This window comes from Chionomys nivalis, chromosome 4 (genome assembly GCF_950005125.1).
Source record: "Chionomys nivalis chromosome 4, mChiNiv1.1, whole genome shotgun sequence".
Lineage (NCBI taxonomy): Eukaryota > Metazoa > Chordata > Mammalia > Rodentia > Cricetidae > Chionomys > Chionomys nivalis.
This window is the reverse complement of record NC_080089.1, coordinates 7,959,318-7,980,723: the sequence shown is the minus strand read 5'-3', so window position 1 is coordinate 7,980,723 and position 21,406 is coordinate 7,959,318. Positions and strand designations below refer to the sequence as shown.

The following is a 21,406-nucleotide window of genomic DNA, read 5'->3' as shown; positions in this document are numbered from 1 at the left end:
GATGTAGCAGGTATGACGAGACTCCATTACAACTTGTTGACAGACTCATTTCTTCTCAGCCATTGGCCTCTGTGTTGCTGAGAAGGGAGGGTGCTCAGGACTCAGGATTTGCAACTCTGTATCCGTGTACTCTGAGCATGCTTCACTGCTTGCTGGTGAGGGCCCAGCCCCACCTGCTATACATAACCAAAAATATCCCATTTTCAGTTTCATTGTGAACAGGTGTTTTACAATAAAGAGCTTGCACCTGGAGGCTTACTTATGCTGGTTAGAGACAGCAGTTACTCCATCAGGCTTTTGCAAGGCAGAGTGAGAGTCTCAAATTTTTTCTAGACATTATTTCAGAGCAATTGGAAAATGACCATGTAACGTTCTCGTTGAAAATGGCTTATGTGTAACTATATGTTTATGTATTTATTTCCCCTTCTTCCTCTAGAATTGGGTCGATAAAGCTGAAAAGCAAGTTCTTCTCTCTGACACCCTCGACCTGTCTGAACTTTTCCATCCAGACACATTCCTTAACGCACTTCGCCAAGAAACCGCGAGGTAGTCAGAGTGAATACCTTATTTTCCCTGGGGGTAGTTATGTTTTACCTATTCACCTCTAGTGTCCTGATTGTCAAGAATAAATTTATTCTTAAATTCTCTGTAACTTTTTTATTATTTCTCCTAATAGCTTGTCTTTAAAAACAGTCAGTTTTTAATTTCATTATCATTGCTTTATTAGAATCGGAAATTTTTAAAATTCCTAACTTTGGTCATTTTTTTAATCCAGACTTGCACTGTCCACAGTAGTAGCCAATGGTCTATTTAAACATAAGCTATTTACTTTCTTGGGCATAGTAGCCAGACTCACAGTGTTCGCTAACCACAAGTGGCTGGTGGTTACCTCCTTTGACTACATGAAAACATGGTTTTGCAGGATCCCTCAGGAGGCTGCTCTGGCTAGCTTTCATGGTGAACAGAGCTGATGGTTAAGGTCAAGTTTGTCTGTGTATCTAGACCTTGTTAGTAATAAGATAGAGTGTAACGAAAGAAGATTGCTAGAATATTCTGAGGAAGACGTAGAAGTTTAGTTCTGGGGACTGGTATTTATTTTTACTCAGGATATTTTGTTCACTCAATAAAAACTTAATATCTTTTATGTGTTAAGAGTTGAGGACCATGATCAAAATGGAGAATGTAAAAAAAAAGTCAAAGGTCCTCCATTTAAGCAATTAATGTTAAAATTGTAGGTATTATACTTAATTTTGTGGCTCTTTTTTTGTATTTGGTTATAAAAAAAAGTCTTTGAAAATAGCTATATTGTTACTTCATTTCCTAAGAACACTGCTGTGTGTTTGGGGTTTGGTGCTAGGGATCGAACACCCTCCTCCGGCCCCACCCTTCAGCCTTATGCTTGCTATTCACACTGTATGTGTGAGTCAGGGCTCATGACATTTGAATCTGCTCTACTTTTACAGGGTGATGGGCTGCTCTGTAGATAGCCTTAAATTTGTAGCATCCTGGAAAGGCCGACTTCAAGAAGCAAAGCTTCAGATTAAGGTACTGATTTGGGATGTTTAACTTTAAAATGCATCACTGAGCTGAAATGAGCATCTATGCTTATGATATAATAAGATCAGCAGAGTTCAGCCATAGATTACAGTCTAATTATGTAAGCTTTAACATGAAAGACCTTACAATAAGATGTATGTGATGTAATATAAAACTTTAATTATGCTATATTTTTAAAAAGCAAACTCCAGTTTTTGTTTAAAAGTGTACTTCTCAGTCATAACCACACAGAGGTAATGAGAATACTCATTGAGTGAGCAGATAGCGCCAGCTAGGTGAGCTCCATGTGAAGCAGCTCCCGTTGGCTGTGCCCTAAAGCACTGCAGTCCTCTGTGCAGCATCTCATGCTCCTGTAGCTGAGACTTTCTTTACCACGTGGTCTCTGTATAGCATTCCTAGAGAGAGAACCAATGACAGACGAAAGCAGGTAACAAGCTGAGCCTAAGGTCATGTGTTAGAGAAGAAATCTATTCATAATGGAAACAGCTTTAGGACCGCTGTTTATTAAACTGTGGCAGCTGAGACAGTAGGCTGTTGCTGTAAGGAAAGGCAGACGGATGGAATATAGTGAAATAATATCTCATACCTGAAACAGACCTGTTCCTGAAGAGAAACACAGTACACAACATTGTCACCTTCAAACTTCATCCCAAGAACTGCTTAATCAAGTCGGAGAATATTAAAAATATATTTTAAAAGTAACTTTATGATTTGGCGTTAGACTGCATCCTTGGCCACAGATTGGATATGATGATAAAATTAATAAGTTGATTCTGGAAGCATAAAAGGTGATGTCTAGAAATAAAATTACAGGAAAATATATTTAGGATTTCCAAAGAAAAATAATAAAAGCTTTAAAGGAACAGTTAGGACTTGAAACTCATCAGCAGAAGTAGACAAAAGAGCAGACTAGAAACCCCTTGAAATCAATGCTTAAATAGTTTGTGCAGCAGTACGTACAGCACATTCCCTTTCTGTATGCAGGTGGGAAACAAAATCAATAAATTACACAATTGCTGATTGCATCCATAAACAGTAAAACTATTCCCTAAGTGTGTACAGACATGTAAGTCACATGGGGGCTGCCCAATGTGCTCAATAAAAGGTTTTAACTTCTCTTGTTTCCCGCATACATAAATGAGATAATAGAATGGATTCAGTTATCTAGAAAGCATTGTAAAGTCCTCTGATCAAAATTATCCATAGAAGTTCTGCTTACTTTGTCTCACATCAGTGGCGTGTTATAATTTACATTCCCAGATGAGTGACATTGGCTAAAACTTGCTGAACATTTCCTGAGTATCAGACAGTTTCACACATTAATGCCAGGTTGGCACCCAAGGGTCTGTCATCATTCCTACCTTCCTTTGGTAGCACATTTGTGTAGCCATTTTTCAGGCAAAAACAACCCAGATTTGATACTGCCTCTTCTTGTGTTTTTCCCTGGCTTGTAGAAATTTTGCTTTGATACTTCAGGACTGAGTCTCTGTCCTATGGAGTCTGGCTCATTGTCCCAGTAAGGTGTGACTGGAAGTTGGGCCATTTGTCTGGAGAACTGTCATGTGACCCATAGCAGTTCCTCAGCCATAGGGTAATGTTTGGGTCTAAGTGTTGAACTCTGGATGCAGCTGGCTCAAGGGGAGATTTTATTGGCAACCCTCTACTCCTTGGTATCCAAGGGAAGATTTTATTGGTAACCCTCTACTCCTTGGTATCCAAGGGGAGATTTTATTGGTAACCCTCTACTCCTTGGTGTCCAAGGGGAGATTTTATTGCCAACCCTCTACTCCTTGGTGTGCAGGAGCTTTCACAGCAGTCATTTCAGGTCGCTATTCTTCGTACATTTTAAAGAGAAAATAAAACACGGGCAAAAACACCTAAATAAACATTTTCAAAAAAAAATTGTACAAGTAGCCATCAATTTAAGGGGTGACCTCCATCTTCAGTTATGGAGGAGGAGAAGACCTCAAGCACAAGACACGCCACCTCATACCGTCAGGATGGCCTAGCAGTTAGTGACTCTCAGTGTGACCAGGTGCTCACTCCTGCCACCAGTGTCCACCATGCAGGAGTGTGCCCTACCACATGTGCTAGCCTGTGTCTTCTACTGAGTGTGTATCACTTTTGCACTATTGTAAAGGAATTTGAAGTTCAGTCCTCTCAAGTGAAGCTACTGGTCAGTTGTTAAAACTTGAAACCATTGTGTAAGTTGTGGTGGCATCATGAATATGTCGTGAGAAAGCAAACTGTTGACAGCTGTGGACGTTAGCTACTGCTCAGCCTGCTGCCGTCAGCTTAGCAGTTAGCACTGCAGAAGGGAGAAGATGGCCTCCAAGCAACTGTAGCTAACGTTACTCCAAGAGCCATGTTTGTACTTCAGATGTCCTCAGTTTACACTAAAGCTACCTTACACGGTATAAAACTTTCTCCTTTACTCTCTCAACTCCACACAGCAGGGCAAATAAAAAGGCATGTAGGGACCACCTGTTCATTTTCTCGTTAGGCTTCTCTCCCCTACTTCCTGGAAGAGACTTGATTTGACCTATGTCTTTATATTTCTATTAACCTAATGCCAGGACACCTGCAGTTATTTAGTGTATGACATTTGTGTTTTCTAGAATATTAGCTAAAAAGTAAGAACTTTGTCTCAAAGAGAGTTCACAGTGAACACTGATTCAGATTTCCTGTGTTCTCCAAATAAAAGGTCCCAATCTATTTTCACAGCATTTGGAATACTGGGCCTTTGATCTTACAATCCAACTGTGTATGCCTGGCACTTCAGAATTTAATATTCTGTAACACTTTTTACTTGTCTGTGGCAGATCAGTGGTTTGTTACTGGAAGGATGCAGCTTTGATGGCAATCACCTTTCAGAAAACCAGCACGATTCTCCCAGTGTGTCAACAGTTCTCCCTTGCTTTATGGGCTGGACTCCACAGGTGAGCGTCTGGATAGACAGCTTCTAATACCATCCGTTCACTCTTGGATTTTACCTTTCCATAAGATAGTCATAGCTTGTGGTTTTGATTTGCTTTCCCATTTTACCTGTACTTAAAAAATTTGTAGTTAATACATTTTGAAGAGGTAAAGATTTTTAAACCATTTTGTTTTGGAAACAGTTTTCTAAAAAGTGTATGTAATTAGAGCAAACTCTTGAGCTTAAGAATAGGGTCACAGTGTGGCATGAGTCCCCTCTGCAGGCCCCTTAGACCAGGGCATGGTTTCAAGGTTACATGGTTCCAGGTAAGTAATGTGAGCCACACAGGTCAAGGCCTTCCTGCTGTCCAGCACTGTAAGTAGCCAGGTGTGCGGTTAGAATATGGATGGTGGCTGCTGCTGTTGTGGATATTTGAACACACTGTGAAACTTGGATCACGGGATGGCGCCATAGAGAGGGCAGAGGAGTCAGGAATACCGATAGAGAGGTGCACAGGAAGGAGTAGGAGGGACTTGGAGATTCATGGTTCTTTTGGCTTGGGACGAGTGGAAAGACGCTTCTCTTGCTGGGTCAGCCAAAAAGAAAGGTCAGCTGGTTGCTTCTTGGCTTCTCTGATCTAGCAGGTTTTCACCCCAATATCTGACTCTCAAGTATTTATTGGTAAATAGAACAACTTAGATAAAAACAATAGGCTGCCAGTTGGTGGTGGTGCTAGGGGAGGCTCAGGAGATGTGGCCTTGGTGGAGGAAGCAGTCACTGGGGTGGATTGGAGGTTTAAACGTGATATGTCAGTCTCAGTTTGCATTCCCTCTTCCTATGATAGTTCCAAATGTTAACTTCTCGGCTTCCATGTCTTACGTCACCATGTCTCCATTCTTCCACCATGGGCTTTTGTTGTGGAACCATCAGCCCAAATATACCCTTCCTTCTATAAATTTCCTGGGTGTTTTGTCCCAGCAACCGGAAAGTAACTCCTACACTGCCCTGGGTCAGGTGATAATGCGTCTCAGAGGCCTGGCCTCACACCATGACATCATGCTCCTGGTAGCCAGATAATTTTTTTTTATTTATTTATTTTTTTTGTGATTGGGCATTTTATTCTTCAGTGGTGAAACCTAGATAGTTGCAGTAGGATGTGGTTCTGGATGAGGCATGTCTGAAGCCTAAAACTGAAAATGTATGCATAAATAGACTGTAATTCTCCATCCAGTGAACTGCCAAACTTTGTTCACTACAGGAAAGATGTGTTTTCTCATTAGGAAATTCCACAATGAAGTTTCAATTCTACTTTTTACAGAGTTCAAAAGCATCTGGGTGTTTGAACATAAAATTTGAAACTGTAACAGTAATTAGCCACCACTGTTCAGAGAGCCAAAAGAGCAAGCTATCTGTGAAGCTTCCCACCCATGGATATTTCTTTCCCCAGTGTCAGGATGACTTTCAGAGAAAGAATCGAGATCAGAGAATACTTGTCTGTTTTCAGAAATTTGTATCAAAAGGTGGTAATTGTGTGTTCCATGGTTTTTTTTTTATCTTTGTTTGTGAATGTTCAAAGTTGCATGCACTTTGCCGAGGGTTTTAGCTGTACCGTTTAAAGTTGTGTATGAGCCTGATGAATTCTATGAGTCTAAGTCATGTCGAGTTCTCCTTTTCTGGGAAGCAAATCAGAAATCCATGTAATGATCATGAAGGCTCACTGAAGGAGCAACGCCTGCAGCCAGATCAAAACATGGAGAGTAAAGGCTCGAAGGAAGGGAGGGCAGTCACCTGACCTCAGCACTGCCAGTCCCAGTCAGGACTGCCACTCCAGTGGCAGGGAAAAAAACAGCCTGCAGACTGCATCCAACCAAGAACTGAAACTTCTCAAATACCCTAGTTCACGTACTATTCCATGTATTGTTATACTGTAACAATCGCCTTTGAGATAAGAGCCGGAAATCATTTTGAGAACTTGCACATGTCAGGAAAGGTCAATGGACCTGGTATCCATCCTGCATAGAGCTCAAGGTAGTGGCAGTTTCTTGAGTAGTGTAAGTTGCCCCCAGGCTTCTGTGTGCTCCATGACATGTGCTGGAAGGACTTCCTGGGTCTGCTCACTTTCCCCTGTTTTTCCATAGATCTTCATTCCGTGATGAATATCAAATGTACTGTTAACAGTTTCTGCACAAAAAATTTTAGAGACCAACACAATTCAAGTTCCAGCTCCAAAAATTAGAATTTAGACACAGTAACCTCATTGAACCAATTGCCTGTTTATTAATGGAAGGTGGTATACTGTGAGGCGGTGTGGAAGCTTAGATACAGTCCCATGCTTATGCGACTGTATCTAACAGTGCCTCACATTGTTTAGTCAGTGAGGCTTAGACACACTCCTGTGTATCTGAAATCAAATGCCCACAGTATGCTTCACATATGGTTAGTCAGATTGAATAATAATTTCTTACTCCACATAATTGCTAATGTATATAGTCTTTAACTGCTCACTGTATTTAGAGATTCCAGAGATGCAGACCACTAGGTCTACAAAGACAACAACTTCAGCTCTACCATGAATGGACAAGAAGGAAAAGTAGGTGATGTTACAGAGATAGGGGCACTTACCCACCTCAGGCATGGTATAGAAGAATGGGACAGTCTAGGGTGCTCATCAACTTCTTCATTTAGGTATAATTTTGTTCAATAAAGTTCTTTCTACATTTTCTGTGCCTGTTTCTACACCATGTGGAAAAGAACATCAATATTTTCCTGCATTTTAGTTTGAGGAACACAGCCAGTAGAAATCTTGGAGAAAAACCACTGTGTCTGCTCTACAGCTACTTTGTTGCAGAACATTCAGAATTCTTTAAACAAGCTCAACATTGGAGACAAACATTTTAAACTAGATAGGAGAGTTTTTGTTTGTTTGTTTGTCATGAATCCCACAGTGTCTGACAACCAAACACCCTGAGACTTCATTCTAATGGATGTATCATGGCTGCTAATCTAGTCACTGTGTAGCATCTCGGGTCCCCAGCAGTTCACTGTTAAAGGCAAGTCTGCCAGTTGTGTGTGATGGAGGAACAGCCAATCAGCGTCAGGCTTGCTGTGTGATCACTGCTGCCCAAGCATGTCATGGAATTACAGTTCTGAAGGACAGGGGAAAAGTAAATGCATTGACTTTCTATCATAACTAAGGAAAACTTCAACTATAATTATCTAGTCTTAACTCCAAGAAACCAAGAAGGATATAATATTACCTGAGTAAACAGGAAGTAAATTGTAAGCAAATTCCAAAAGTCTAGAAATGACAGAGACATCTGACTGCCTGAACAGTCACCCAAAGTTCCTCCTTGATGTTGAGACATCCATCTTCAGCCTACAGTCCTAGAGTGTCAGGAAGACTTTAATGAAGCAGTAAAGCTGAAAGGCTGTTCTGCCTTCTATTGGCAAAGTTTGTCCATCTCTGTCCTGTTGACTAAGGTTTCTGTCCTGCCTGGTCCCCACAGTCATTAAGTCCCAAAGAAATCACACAGCCGGGCGATGGTGGCGCACGCCTTTAATCCCAGCCCTCGGGAGGCAGAGGCAGGCGGATCTCTGTGAGTTCGAGACCAGCCTGGTCTACAGAGCTAGTTCCAGGACAGGCTCCAAAGCCACAGAGAAACCCTGTCTCGAAAAACAAAAAAAAAACAAAAAAAAAACAAAAAAAAAAAGAAATCACACAGAAGTCTATATTAGTTATAAACTGATTGGCCCAGTAGATACTGGGCTTCTTATTAACTGTTACAACTTATATTAGCCCATTATTCTTATCTGTGTTAGCCACATGGCTCGGCACTTTATTAGGCGGGGAAGTCACATCTTGCTGCTTCTGTGGCTGGGCCAGGACTGCTGAAATCTGAATCCTCTTCCCAGAATTCTCCTGTTCTCATTGCCCCACCTCTACTTCCTGCCTGGTCGTCCTGCCTATACTTCCTGCCTGGCTACTGGCCAGTCAGCATTTATTTAAAATATAATTGACAGAATACAGACCACTGTCCACAGCACTTCACCCTCTTTAAAAAACAAAACAAAACAAAACAAAACAAAAAAACCCAAGAACTCTGAATCTAATATCCTTTGTTTAGCTTTTTCTTGACTATTGGCCATAACAACTTGTAACCAACATTTTAAAGGAAGATATACATAGTCCATTTTTTGGGAATGTGGGCATAGTTTTTCAGGCTACTTCCTGATGGTTGGGGGCACTGATAATCTTATGGGGACCTATAGAAAATTTAGAATTATGATCAAGTCATGACTGGAGTATCCGGTGAGGCTTGATCATCTCAGGCAGTAGTCTTGAATTTGTTCTGGATGTAGAACTCAGACATCTGGGCCATCTATTCCTGCCGGAGATTTCTCAGGTGGTCTTCCTTGATCAAACCTGATTTTTCTTAACTCAGACTAAATCCATAGCCTCTCATTTTCTGTGGAAACAAAAACCTGTTCTCCAAAGTAACATACCTTTTGACTTCAATTTTAAAGTCAAGGTATTCTCAAAATACCTATCTTGGATTAAATCAGCAGCATTTATAAGCAAATATTTTTTAGCAGCTGTTGCTCCTTCCTCAGCATTCAAACAATTCAAAGAGAGCATAATAACATACAGTATCCAGACTCTGTGTATTTTTCATCTTTATGTGGCTTTATTTTAACCTCCACCTCTTTTATTTTTAATTTAATTTTTGGCTTTTTGAGACAGGTTCTCTGTGTGTCATTGGCCATCCTGGGACTCCCTCTGTAGACCAGCCTGTCCTTGAACTCACAGAGGTCTGCCTGCTTCTGTCTTCCTAGTGTTGGGATTAAAGGTGTGTATCACCACACCCAACTACTCTCTCTCTCTCTCTTTTTAAGGACTAACCTTTTTTTCTCTCGCAAGCCTGCACATATTTTTTTATCACACTGTAAAACATTTAGAGATTTTCTTTATCTTTGAATTTCTCTTTACTGTATGTCTCTCTTTTTCTAACCATGTGAGTCTTTAATTTGCTAAGTAATATGGAGGGGATTAAAGCCATGTCTTTGACAGCTGGATCCAGCCCATTTCTTAGCTTTCTGAGATTCCAGCCTCATGGTGGAGGTACCAGCTGTAGCCATGTTTATTGCCACAACTCTGTGGCATTTCAAGGTCCCTGCCAGCAAGCAAGCTGCAGCAGTTTGCTTACAAACCCCACTCAAATGTTCAGGGTTTGCCCTGGCAGGGCGGCCTAGAAAACTGGCATTTTAAAATGGCGCAGCTTTTTTCCTCCTACAGCTGATAACCAAAAAACATCCAGTCAGCTTTTCATCAACATTATTTGTTTCTTGGCGGGATCTCTTAAAAGAGCTGCAAGCTTTTATCGCTAAAGCTGAGTCAGGAAGCCTCTCTTAAATGAGAGTGCTTGTCTCTAGCAAGCAGAGCCCACCCGAGAAAATGCTGCTATCAATAAGCCATGCTTAACTCTAATCTTTTCTGTCTAGAATAACTTCCTAAGCTCTCTCAGGCTTTTAAGTAGATTTGGCCAGCCCCACATTGGCACACCATTCTATCCTCTATGTCCTGCAGAATGTCTGGCAGATTTTTCAATGAAGTAAGACTTTTGAAGGATTGTCCTACCTTGTTTTGGCAAAGTTCACCAGTCTTTTTCCTATGTGTCCTGCATGTCCAGCCTACACAGCACATTGTCAGCAGTCAAAGGGAAGAGCAGTTTCTTTGCCCAGTGGCTAACCTTACCACAATGAAAGCAAACTTCATAAAGAGTTTCTTCAACACCCATCATCTCTGAAGCAAATTGGAGCAGATGTGTCTCACTGTCACTAAAAGCCTTAGGTTAAGAAAGCATTTTAAAATGAACTGCATAGGTACAATACCCGAAACAACAGCATAAGCATATATACAATATATAAATATATAATATGTTGTAACAAAAATAACTTTAAACTCGTATCAGTATACAAAATTCCTTTAAACAAGAGTAGAAGCATATATGCAGTGTGCAAAAATGGCCTTAAATTTACTCAGTTTACAAAAGTCCATACCAATACAAAATATTTGAGATTAATAGCTGTTTTTTAGTTTAAAATATATTCAATAATCTACCCTTTTATCATTCATGTATTTCTATATTCCCCTAAATATAACAAGCATCCATGACCCACCAAATAACCCAACTCTTTGGAATGTGAATGTTGTTTCTATAGACCACTGGCTGGGTGGCTGGGTGGCTGGCTCGCTGGCTCCTAGCATCCTCCTTGTTCCTTCTTGCTCCCGCCTCCTCAGAGTTCTCCTCTTATTTATTCTCTCTGCCTGCTAGCCACGCTTATCCTTTCTTCTGCCTGGCTATGGCTGTTCAGCTCTTTATTAAACTATTTGGTGTTTTAGACAGGCAAAGAATCACAGCTTCACAGAGTTAAAGAAATGCAGCATAAATAAAAACAATGCATTATTAATCATTAAACAAATGTTCCAGAGTATAAACAAATGTAACACACCTTAAAATAATATTCTACAGCAGCAAACTGTTCCATAGGCACATTTAATAAACACAATGTTCTTTCCCCTCTGGAAATTTTTTGCATTAAAAGTACTGGCAGGGGGTAGAAGATGGCTCAATAAGTGAAGTGCTTTCTCTGCAAGCGTGAGGACCTAGGTATGGATCCCCTGCCCCACATAAAAAGGCACGCACAGCAGTGCACACCTGTAATCCCAGCACTGAGGAGGCAGAGTGACTGGGGCTTGCTGGCCAGCTGATGGAGCCCAGTGTCTGAGCTTCAGGCTTAGTGAGAGATTATTCGAGAATAAGATGGAGAGCAACTGACACTTTCAACCTCTCACCCGCACAGAAAAGGAGGTACAAAAGCCCAAGAGGTTGCTGCACAAAGTTTTCCCGAACCTATACGCAGCACTTTGTCGGGATCTCATATTCCGTAGAATACATGTGGACGTAGCCACCTGCTGTGTCTCAGCGTCAGACGACTCCCCTTCTGGCCCTGCACAGGAAGTCAGCTTGCTGTCCATCCTTGTGTTTCTCTAGGAACAGTGCCGCATACAGCTTACCAGCAAATGTAACTTAGTAGCCTGGACTCCAGCCAAGGGCCTCAAACTCTAGGAGGTACCAAATTTGACTACTGAACAATACATCTATAAAACAAATTCAAGAGCCATTCTCAAAGTAGTCATTTTATATTACTTGTATAGATTCAAATATACTTATTAGAGGCTATCGCTGGGTTCTTTGTCTTGTATACACCAGTGTAAAGTAACAAAACTCAGTTTCTTTTCTGACTTACATTTTTCTTCAAGTCTGTAAACAGTCCTGGTCACATTGTTGAAAACACAAGTTAAGGATCTCCCCTGCTCTCTTTCAAATCTGCTGTAACTTCTCACAGAACAATGTTTCTGAGCACTCAGTGTCGAGTTCTTTCCCTAGATTCACACTGAACTGTGCCATTTAGACACACATGGTAAAACTCCTGCTTTCTGATGTTCTTTATAAAATAAGAAAGCAGCACTGTTGGTACATTTGATCCAGGAAACATGCATGGTGCAGATAACTTGGATAAGCATGCACTGATGAAAATATTTTGGTTTGAATTCATATATACTGAAGGAGACCCCACACCAAATGGGGACTTCCTCCCAGACTCCAGATTGGCACATAGCACCCCCAAAATCCCTGTTTTCACAGAGACATATTTTATTAAGTGGGGAAGAAGAGTCAAAGTGGCTGCTTTCTGACTCAGGCAGGAAACAGCAGCAAATGACCTTGCAGGTATAATTTTTAAGAGGAGGAAAAAGGGAGGTCTGTGTTAGAATGGGCTACAATGTAGTGGTGTATTTTGTTTGGGACTGTTAATTAGGTGAACCAAAGGGCACTTTTGATTGCTTGACTTTAATATTTTGATAGCTGGACCTTGGTAGTCAGCCTCAGGAGGAGGAAGTGGCTTGATAAGGGAATAGATCTTGATGACTAGCTTTAGGAATGTAATCCAATGGGGTTTTTGTTTATTTGTTTGTTTTTTTGAGACGTGATTTCTCTGTGTAGCAGTGACGGAACTCACAGAGATCTGCCTGCCTCTGCCTCCTGAGTGCTGGGATTAAAGGCGTGTACCACCACCACCCAACTTTTGATGAGTCTTATTTTTTGCAGAGGGTGGTGTTACTTTTCCTTTTGTTTTATGGTCTTGCCTTCTTTGTTCTGTTATTGAATATTCTTTTCAGAGATACAGACAACCTAATCCCCAGCATGCACCTGTGAGTGTGTCCTTATCTAGCACATGGCACTCTGCAGGTGGGTAAGGTCTAGTTCTTCTCATGAAGAGATCCATCCTGGATTCCCCAGGTCGGGCCAACATCCTCATGGGGGCTCTTGTGGAGGACAAGAGAACCCTGAAGACTGCTGCAGAAGTTGGGAGGGCAGAGAGGGGAGCTTGGAAGGCAGAATGAGGAAGGTTTTTACAAGCTGGGGAGCAAGACAGACATCCTCTCAGGAAGCCACCAGGAGCAGGGTCTGACAGCACCTGTGCCAGGACTCTACCTCTAACTCATTTCTTTTAAGATGTGAAATTTATATCAACTTAGTAGAGACAAGAAGAAACATGCGCAGGCTACTACAGAGTGCTTAAGCACTATAAAATGTGCAAAAAATGGTATTAAAATACACAGAGGACAAAGGTCTTGATTATAATCATCAATGTGAAATGGAATAGATTAACATATGCTAGTGGGTTTTGAAAAGACCTCTTGATCAATGCCCCTGCCTCTGTTCTTTAGTCCCTGCCACCATCAGTGTTCAAAGCATCTCTTTCAAATGTCGACAATTACTTTATTTCTCTGTTCAAAAGCCTTCAATGGGCTCCTGAAAAATCCCAAATCCCAACAACTAGCTCTGTAGTGAAAACTAAGAGGAGAGAAAAGCAGCGGGAGCCAGTCTCCTTCCTGAGATGTCCTGTCGTTAGCATATTGCTCACTGTAGCCAGGACTGAAAGCGCCAGAGCTGCATTCCATTACCAGATACACTGGAGAAGTAGGACAACTCTGCGTGTACTGTGCGCATAGTAGGACAACTCTACAGTGTGCTGTGCGCATAGTAGGACAACCCTGCAGTGTGCTGTGCGCATAGTAGGACAACCCTGCAGTGTGCTGTGCGCATAGTAGGACAACCCTGCAGTGTGCTGTGCGCATAGTAGGACAACCCTGCAGTGTGCTGTGCGCATAGTAGGACAACTCTGCAGTGTGCTGTGCGCATAGTAGGACAACCCTGCAGTGTGCTGTGCACATAAGATGGCGTGTATGAAAGATAACTGCGCCAAATTAGTATCGATCTCAGACATCAGCTTCAGTATTGAGCTCAACCAACTGACGAGTTTCTGTTTACTGTAAGTAATGCAATTAATTACAATATATAGATTTTTTTAATTATTGAACTTTAGTTGCATAATACTTTCTATGTACTGTCATGAGCTGTTTTCAGACTTCACATCTCATTTACGTTAATTGAACAGTGTAATTGTTAATAGATATAATAAAATTTTAATTTTATCCAAGCATCTTAAACTAGCTAGTCTGATTCTTTAGTAAAATAGATATTAAAGAAGGAAGTGGATCATCAGAATTTAATTAAGTTACATGGCATGGCCAGGGAACCAGAGTCATTTTTAGGTTGGCTAGATCTCTAACTCTCCTTCCACATGGATCATTTATGATTAGGGCCTTAAAGCAAGTCCACTGAGCTTTCAAAAAGTCAGGAGACTGATAAATGCTAAGCAGAATGTCCGGAAGCCACAGTGGTACTTTGTTTTACAAGGTTGTAGGGGACTGGGGAGAAAACTGTGTGACCTCCCCGCACAGCATGGGAGCCCACAGCCAGGAGCAGGCGTGTAGGGACTTAGAGACAGTGAACCATAAATGAGGACACAGCACCCCCTGCATCCTGTTGCTGTTGTCTCTAGGCAACAAAAACAGTGCTGGAAGTCTCACTGTGCTGCCAAAAGCAGGTGCTTAAGAAAGAACTGACCTTCCCCAGCAGTTAGCTTCAGATCACCTCGGTCCATCGGCTATGTCATGTCTGTCCATGTAAAGACTGAGAGGAAATAGCAGAAAAAAGCTTGCAAGAAGTAATTGATGTTCTGAATCCTGGCGCTTTTAATTCTGCATTTAAGCAGAATTGGAGAAGTGAGTCAGCAACAGGCATCTGAAATTCTCCTACTCCAGTCTCTACATATTCAAGCAATCCAATTAAGAATTCACTCTCTCATAAGCCTTTGTTAGGTTGACATCCCAGAAGACTCTTACCTAAAAGTTATGTCCTTGGAATTTGATGTGCATCCTTCCTAAACACCGAAGGGCAGTTTTCTGCATGTGCACACTCAGCCTTCATGACATAGGTGCACCGAGCGCACGAAGCACCGCCCCATGGAAGGCTGAGTGGCTGACTGCAGTCACACACTGGAGATGATCAGGGAGACTCAGGGCAGGTCACTTGCATTCTTTGTGGGAATGACCTGCATAAAGCACAAGTTTTATTTTATATGTTAAAATTCAGAAATGTCAAAGAGCCTGAAGCAGCTCACATCAAAGACTGTAGAATCTCAGCAAAATCCTTGTATTAGAAAAAAGTTTTTTTTAAAGTTTATATAATGCCTACTTTAGAGTTAAAAATGGGATTTAAAATATTTCCATTATTTTATTTATCTCCGTCATAGCATCTTCCACTATAGGCAGTAGGTGCTGAAAGGATGAATTTGTCCAGATGATTTCAGAATTGGTAGAAAAAACAGTTTAAAGAATAAGTTGTGTACATGAATAAAGTTAAACTTCCTATGACATATACAAGGGTTACATGCTCCCTGACCCAGGGAACAAAATGCTTAGCGTCTAGACAAGTATCCCATATCCTAAAGCTGTGCATATGTAAATGATGATGTTTGTTTTGAAAGATAATTATGTGCTGATATTCATGGGCATGCTTAACATGGGTAATCTCTCTCTCTCTCTCTCTCTCTCTGATAATCCACTCCCTCATTCTAGAACAGTCCATTTTAGCACTTGAATTCTATGCCAACCCTAAAACACTAGTAATTCACTGGTTAATGAGATCAGAAGTTCAGTCCACACACTAGTGTTAGCTTTGAATTGGAAGCACCTCTATGAACTTGTTTGAAAATCCTTCTTTGAAAAATATGCCTATTTCTGAGATCCTGTCACTGGAAAGTTCTAGACTGAGTGAGTAGCCACTCCTGGCACTGGTATCACTTCTCTTGAAAGAGACCAGGGATCATCACGGTAATCATTAACTTCTATGGGGAAAGTTGCATGCAAACTTGCAACATACTGACATACTGGAGACAGAGTAAAGCTATGGCAGCACAGGCCCCAAACTCCGTAGCCAACTTAAACTGGGTAAGGAAGGACATCTTGAGCACCAGTAAGATAACTGCACTGAACCACAGAAAAATGCCTATGTCTGCCAGCTAACTTAGTAAAGCAGCAGCACTCACTGATGCCCCAGGAGAGTGCTAGTGAAGTATATTGTGTTAAACATAAAGGGAAATTAGATCTACTTATTCAACCTATTTTAAATTGAACTTTGTGGTTATACTAGATAAGAAGTGGAAGTTCTTGGTAGACATAAATTGCTGAGAAATGTTATACTTTATACCTTATACATTTTAAGATGTATAATGTTATGCATTATAAAATGTTATAGAGATTTATAGATAAAATTGTATAAGTTGAATTTTCAACCTATTCCAGTATTTAAGGCTAAAGTTTTAGTGTGTGTGTGTGTTTATGCACATGTATATGCGGACACACCCGTGAGAAAGAAAAAGAACACAAATGTCGTTAGGTGCATTGTAGAGGTCAGAAGACAACCTCAAATGTCCTTCACCATTGAGATGGTCTTTGTTGTACACCACTGCACACAGGCCAGGGGGCCAGTGGGCTTCCTGGGATCCTCCTGTCTCAGCTGCCTGCCTCCCTAGGAGCACTAGGATTATAGTGACTTGTACTAGTGTCTAGCTCCTATGTGACTGTTAAGGACTTGAACTTGGATTCTTTTGATGGCTTCTGAAGTCCCAGTTCCTAGACAAAGTTTTGTTTGTTTGTTATGGTTCTTTTTTTTTTTTTTGGTGTTTTTTTTTTCCCCAGACAGGGTTTCTCTGTGTAACAACCTTGGCTGTCCTGGCACTAGCCCTTGTAGACCAGGCTGACCTTGAACTCACAGAGATCCACCTGCCTCTTCCTCCTGAGTGCTGGGATCAAAGGCGTGGGCCATACTGCCTGGCCTTGGGCAAGTTTTTAAAGGATCCGTGACTGGCTGTGAGTGAATTGCTGTGAGATACAATGTATTCTAGTGACTGCTGTGAGATCCAGTGTATTCTAGTGATCTGTACTCAAAGAACCTAATAGCTAACACACATAGTGATTGGAAGGGCTATACTCGAAGATACATTTTTAGACCATTTTTTTTCTTTTGAACAGGGTGCATATGGTCCATACTCCCCTGACGAATGCATCTCTTTACCTGTTTATACAAGTGCCGAGAGGGATCGTGTGGTGACCAACATCGATGTTCCCTGTGGAGGCAACCAGGACCAGTGGATCCAGTGTGGGGCAGCGCTGTTTCTTAAAAATCAGTAAATCTTTAAAAAAAAAAAAATTAAGTAAATCTGAGGCAACACAGGACAATTTAGCAAAGTGACATTTATGACAAAGTTTTACAGGGAACATGTAGTCAGTTGGAAATGTTAGTTCAGAATATCTGTAGTTAGTTTTTCTTGTTGTTGATCTCCTTGGGTTCTTATTTTAATAAATGTGTAATACCAGCACTGTGTACCTTAAGAGCAGGGAATTTGGTGGCTTTAGCTGTTTTTATGAAAAATTTGCTTTTTCAGGAATTCAATTATTTAAGGTTTAAAGTACTATATTTAAGAAATCAATAATATTTTGGGTATTTTGTATAATTGCATCTGCTTATTTTAGTTTTCTGTGGTTTTAAATATGTGTGCCACTTTCCTTTTAAGCATTTAACACTGTGCAAAGGCATAATGAATGAATTATCTTAACAATTAAACATGTCACTTCATTGTATATATTACATGATATCATCATCATTTATTCCCTGGCAATGCTAAGCAGGCATGGACAGCCTGTTTATGGCAGTTCTCCAGTTGTTCCGATGCTTGTATTACTGTCAGACCCGAGGTTCCAGTCTTCCTCTATGCTGTCTGTCTGTCCAGTGTTCTTCGTGCCTTCCTCTTCACCTTATCCCATGCACTCCTCCACGCAGTGCTATCTTTGGGTGTCTGCTGTCATTCATTCTCATAACATGACCAAAGTATCTCAAGTGCTTATTGCCATATCCTGTAGTTTACTTCCTTCTGTAGATGGAGATGTTTCTTAATGTCATCGTTGCCTGTCTCTTCTTGTGACACCTAGAATCCTCCTGAGACATGCCACCTCAAACACAATCAGCCTCTGTTCTGAGGAGCATTTCATTGTCCAGGTTTCAGAGTTGTAAAGAAGGCAGCTCAAGACAAGCGTCTTATATACTGTAATTTTGTTGTTGTTATGTCTCTTGCTGACCAAACCTTTCCTAGTGCCTGGAACACAGCCCTCATTATCCCTATCCACTCTTGACATCTGAAATAGTTCCCTCCTTTGAACTGAGGTTTCCTCCCAGATAGACAAAGCTGACTGCTTGCTTGAGGTTCTGATTCTTTATTACAATGTTAGAATCCTTGTGCGCCCTTCCCATGTGTTGTATCTCAGTCTGCTTGATGTTTGCTTTCATAGAAGGTTCTCACTGTCTTCCACCACTCTTTTTACCATGGCCTGCAGCTCATTTGGACTTTCAGCAAGTAGTACTGTATTGTCGGTGAAGCACAAGTTATTGATTCACGCACACCTACCTGCACGCCTATCTGCTTATCCTCCAGGGCTGTTGCTCTTGTTAATTCCAGAAATATATTAAAGAGCAGCGGTGAGAGGACACATCCCTGCAACTCTCCTATGACTGTCTTAAACTCATCACTTAGTTCAGTTTTGACTGATGCAAAGGTGTCTTGATAGACATTATCTAGTATTCTTAGGAGTTTCTATGGGTGCCTGCAGAACCTCATTGTTTCCCAAATTCCTTTCTGCCAGATGCTATCAAATGCCTTCTTGAAGTAAATGTAACAAACATGTAAATCTTGTCCAAATTCTTCATATTTTCTCCCAGTTGCCTCAAAGTGAAGCTCTGGTCAATTGGGCTCCTGTTAGCCCTGAATCTGCACTGCGCCTTTGCTAGGTTTCCTCGGTTCAGCCCTTGCTCCTTTGCAGGATAATGGAGGAGACTTGCTGCTATGGCACAACAAGTAATGCTCCTGTAATTTGCTTCCATTCTGTGGGGATCACTTTGTGTCCCCACATCTCTCTTAAGAGTCTGAGAAGCACCTCACGCCACAATCCTGTTGTAGCCACCTCCAGCGCCTCCACTGCGATGTTAGATCTGAGTTTTGAAGAATAAAGATTCAAAATACATTTTGTTTGGAATGCTTACACATGCACACACACGTAGGAGTTGTGGGCAGAAATTGAAGTTTGACTGTAAGTTAAATGTTAAGAATTGCTTGGATTTCATTTTGAGACTTTCTTTTCTAACTCCCAAGAGAGATGGAGACTCATCCGAGAAACACAGAGCTCATTGCGCTTACCTGCACCAGGCACTTCCGTTTTGTGTCCACGCAGTCATTTCCATTTCACAAAGGTGAAACGTGAGTAGATTATTTGCTGCGCATTTGAGAAGGCATGAACACATGGAGTCCCTTCGGGAAAGAGAGCACAAGAGAGACAAGACTGCAGCAGCACTTTGCAACATGTGGTTTGTGTTTTTTAAGAAGATCACTGGGTGTAGTACAACATGCCATTAATCATTAAGGCTGAGTTGGGAGGATCAGTTTCAAGGCTAGCCTAGGCTACAAGGGGAGAACCCGTATCAACAGGTTGTCTGCCTCACCTTAGTTTTAATTACATATGTGTTTGTATCACTGTCCTATCTTGGAGTTTATGCATTTGTGGACTCAATGGCTACTGTTTTTAGACAACTCAATCACCAAATTTGTTTCAAAATAATTTTAGACAGCTCTCCTAAATCAACCTCAGCCTCAAAATGTTGAGTTTATTGAGTAAGGTAGTTGAGATGACTAGTCAGACAAAGAACTCCAAAAATACTCCAGCAAAGGCAGAGAGAGTCCCTGGAGAGCATCCTGGGGCCACAGCAAAGGCAGAGAGCATCCTGGGGCACATTTTCAAGAAGGGAACAGTTGTGTGTACTTCTGGAGTTAAAACCTTTTGCTGCTTTCTAACTGCTCTGTTGTGTATTATGAAGCTGGGTTCTCTAACATGTCAGCTTTAAAAAAAAGCATTGTGAAGAGGTGAATTTCCTTACAAGCAGTTGGGACCTCTATGGCATTAAATAGAAGGAGCCCAATTAGGCTTCAAACGCTCAGGGACATCTAAAGTTCATACAGACGTTGAAACTGAAATTTTCTTACTGAGAGCTAAATGTATTCCAATAATTATTTGGTAGAAGGACAAAAAGTAAACCCAAGTAGGGGGGCGGGAAGCCAAGGAAGCCTATTGAGAACTATCTGGACCTACACTGGTACTTCTTTGCACACAGATATAATTGTCAGGCTATATATTTAACAGAAAACCAACCACTGGCCCAAATGTTATTCTCCGATCATTTATTAGTTCTGGTTATGTGATGTCTAAATGTACTAAATATGTCAAAGTCCAGCACTGTGAGCCAGGTGGTGGCACACACAGTCACAGCATTTAGAGGTTAAGAATAAGATTCCAGATTCAAGACTAACATGGGCTCCACAGTGCAACTTTACCAAAAGTAAATTAAATAAAAGGGTGATAAGTTTCAGACTAATCTTTAATGTGTCTCTTTTCTTAGAAGTGGATCTCTTAATGGTTAGAAAAAAGAATACAAGCTGGGAACTGGGGAGATGGCCTTGTCAGAACAGCGCCTCACAAGTAGTAGGAAATAAATCCAATCCGCAGCACCCGTGTAAAATTCAGGAACAGCCAGGTTTGCCTGTAATTCCAGCCTGGGACTTCAGAGGCAGGAGGACCCCTGGGGCGTACTGGCCGCCCAGTCTATCTCAATCAGGGAGCTCCGGTTCAATGACAGTCCTTCATCTCAATAAAGTGGAGAGAGAATTCTTGGGAGCCCAAGGAGTCTGAGAGATCCATGGAGGCTTCAAGGGGTGATCGGCAGCAGGCGATGAGCCTGCAGAGCACACAATATCTGTGAAACAACAGAAAAATCCGAGTTTTGTGGGAAGATGCTTTAAAAAGTAGTTTCAGAGAATTGGGGAAAAAAGACGATGGAATGGAGCAGTGAGCAAAGCTAGTGACGCGGTGACCGTGTGGGAGTGCAGCCGCAGCTAACAGACATGGTGCATGTACTCGCACACTGGCCCTGTCTCTGCCTGCTAGGCCCGTGTTAGCACTCCACCTGCTGCAGCAGCCGTGACTACTCCTGCTGCTCCTCCTCCTGCTGCCGCCGCTGCTGCTGCTGCTGCTGCTCCTGCTGCTGCTGCTATTGCACTGTTTGCCCTGCCAGGGAGAGGAGAGTGCAAGGCTGCAGTGCAGTTGGCAGGCTGCAAGAAGGACCAGTGCCAAGGGCTGAGTGATACACAGTGGCCTGGAGCTCATGTAGGCACACACACACACACACACACACACACACACACACACACGCTGCCCAAGCACAGGATTGCCATGGCTGAACAAGAGATCTGAGATGAGGAATGGTTTATTTTCTGGATTGTCTCCCCCAAAAGACTTCCTTGTTATTGCTGGAGGCCATGTTGGTGTCCACGATCTGTGCTGCTCCCATTTTGATGACCATA

At 41.7% G+C, this 21,406-nt stretch overlaps 1 protein-coding gene across 4 annotated transcripts in view; it reads left to right on the top strand.

Annotated features, from left to right (window-relative positions):
• Dync2h1 (dynein cytoplasmic 2 heavy chain 1) overlaps window positions 1–20,356 on the top strand; it is a 218,578-nt gene extending 198,222 nt beyond the window's left edge. For all 4 annotated transcript variants that reach the window (XM_057766375.1, XM_057766374.1, XM_057766373.1 and 1 more), the window contains 4 exons: window positions 437–546; window positions 1,464–1,545; window positions 4,380–4,496; window positions 16,977–20,356. In XM_057766375.1, the coding sequence (XP_057622358.1) occupies window positions 437–546; window positions 1,464–1,545; window positions 4,380–4,496; window positions 16,977–17,135 (468 nt within the window). In that variant the 3' untranslated portion in view covers window positions 17,136–20,356. The remainder of the gene's footprint in view (window positions 1–436; window positions 547–1,463; window positions 1,546–4,379; window positions 4,497–16,976) is intronic.
• The last annotated feature ends 1,050 nt before the right edge of the window (window positions 20,357–21,406 follow it).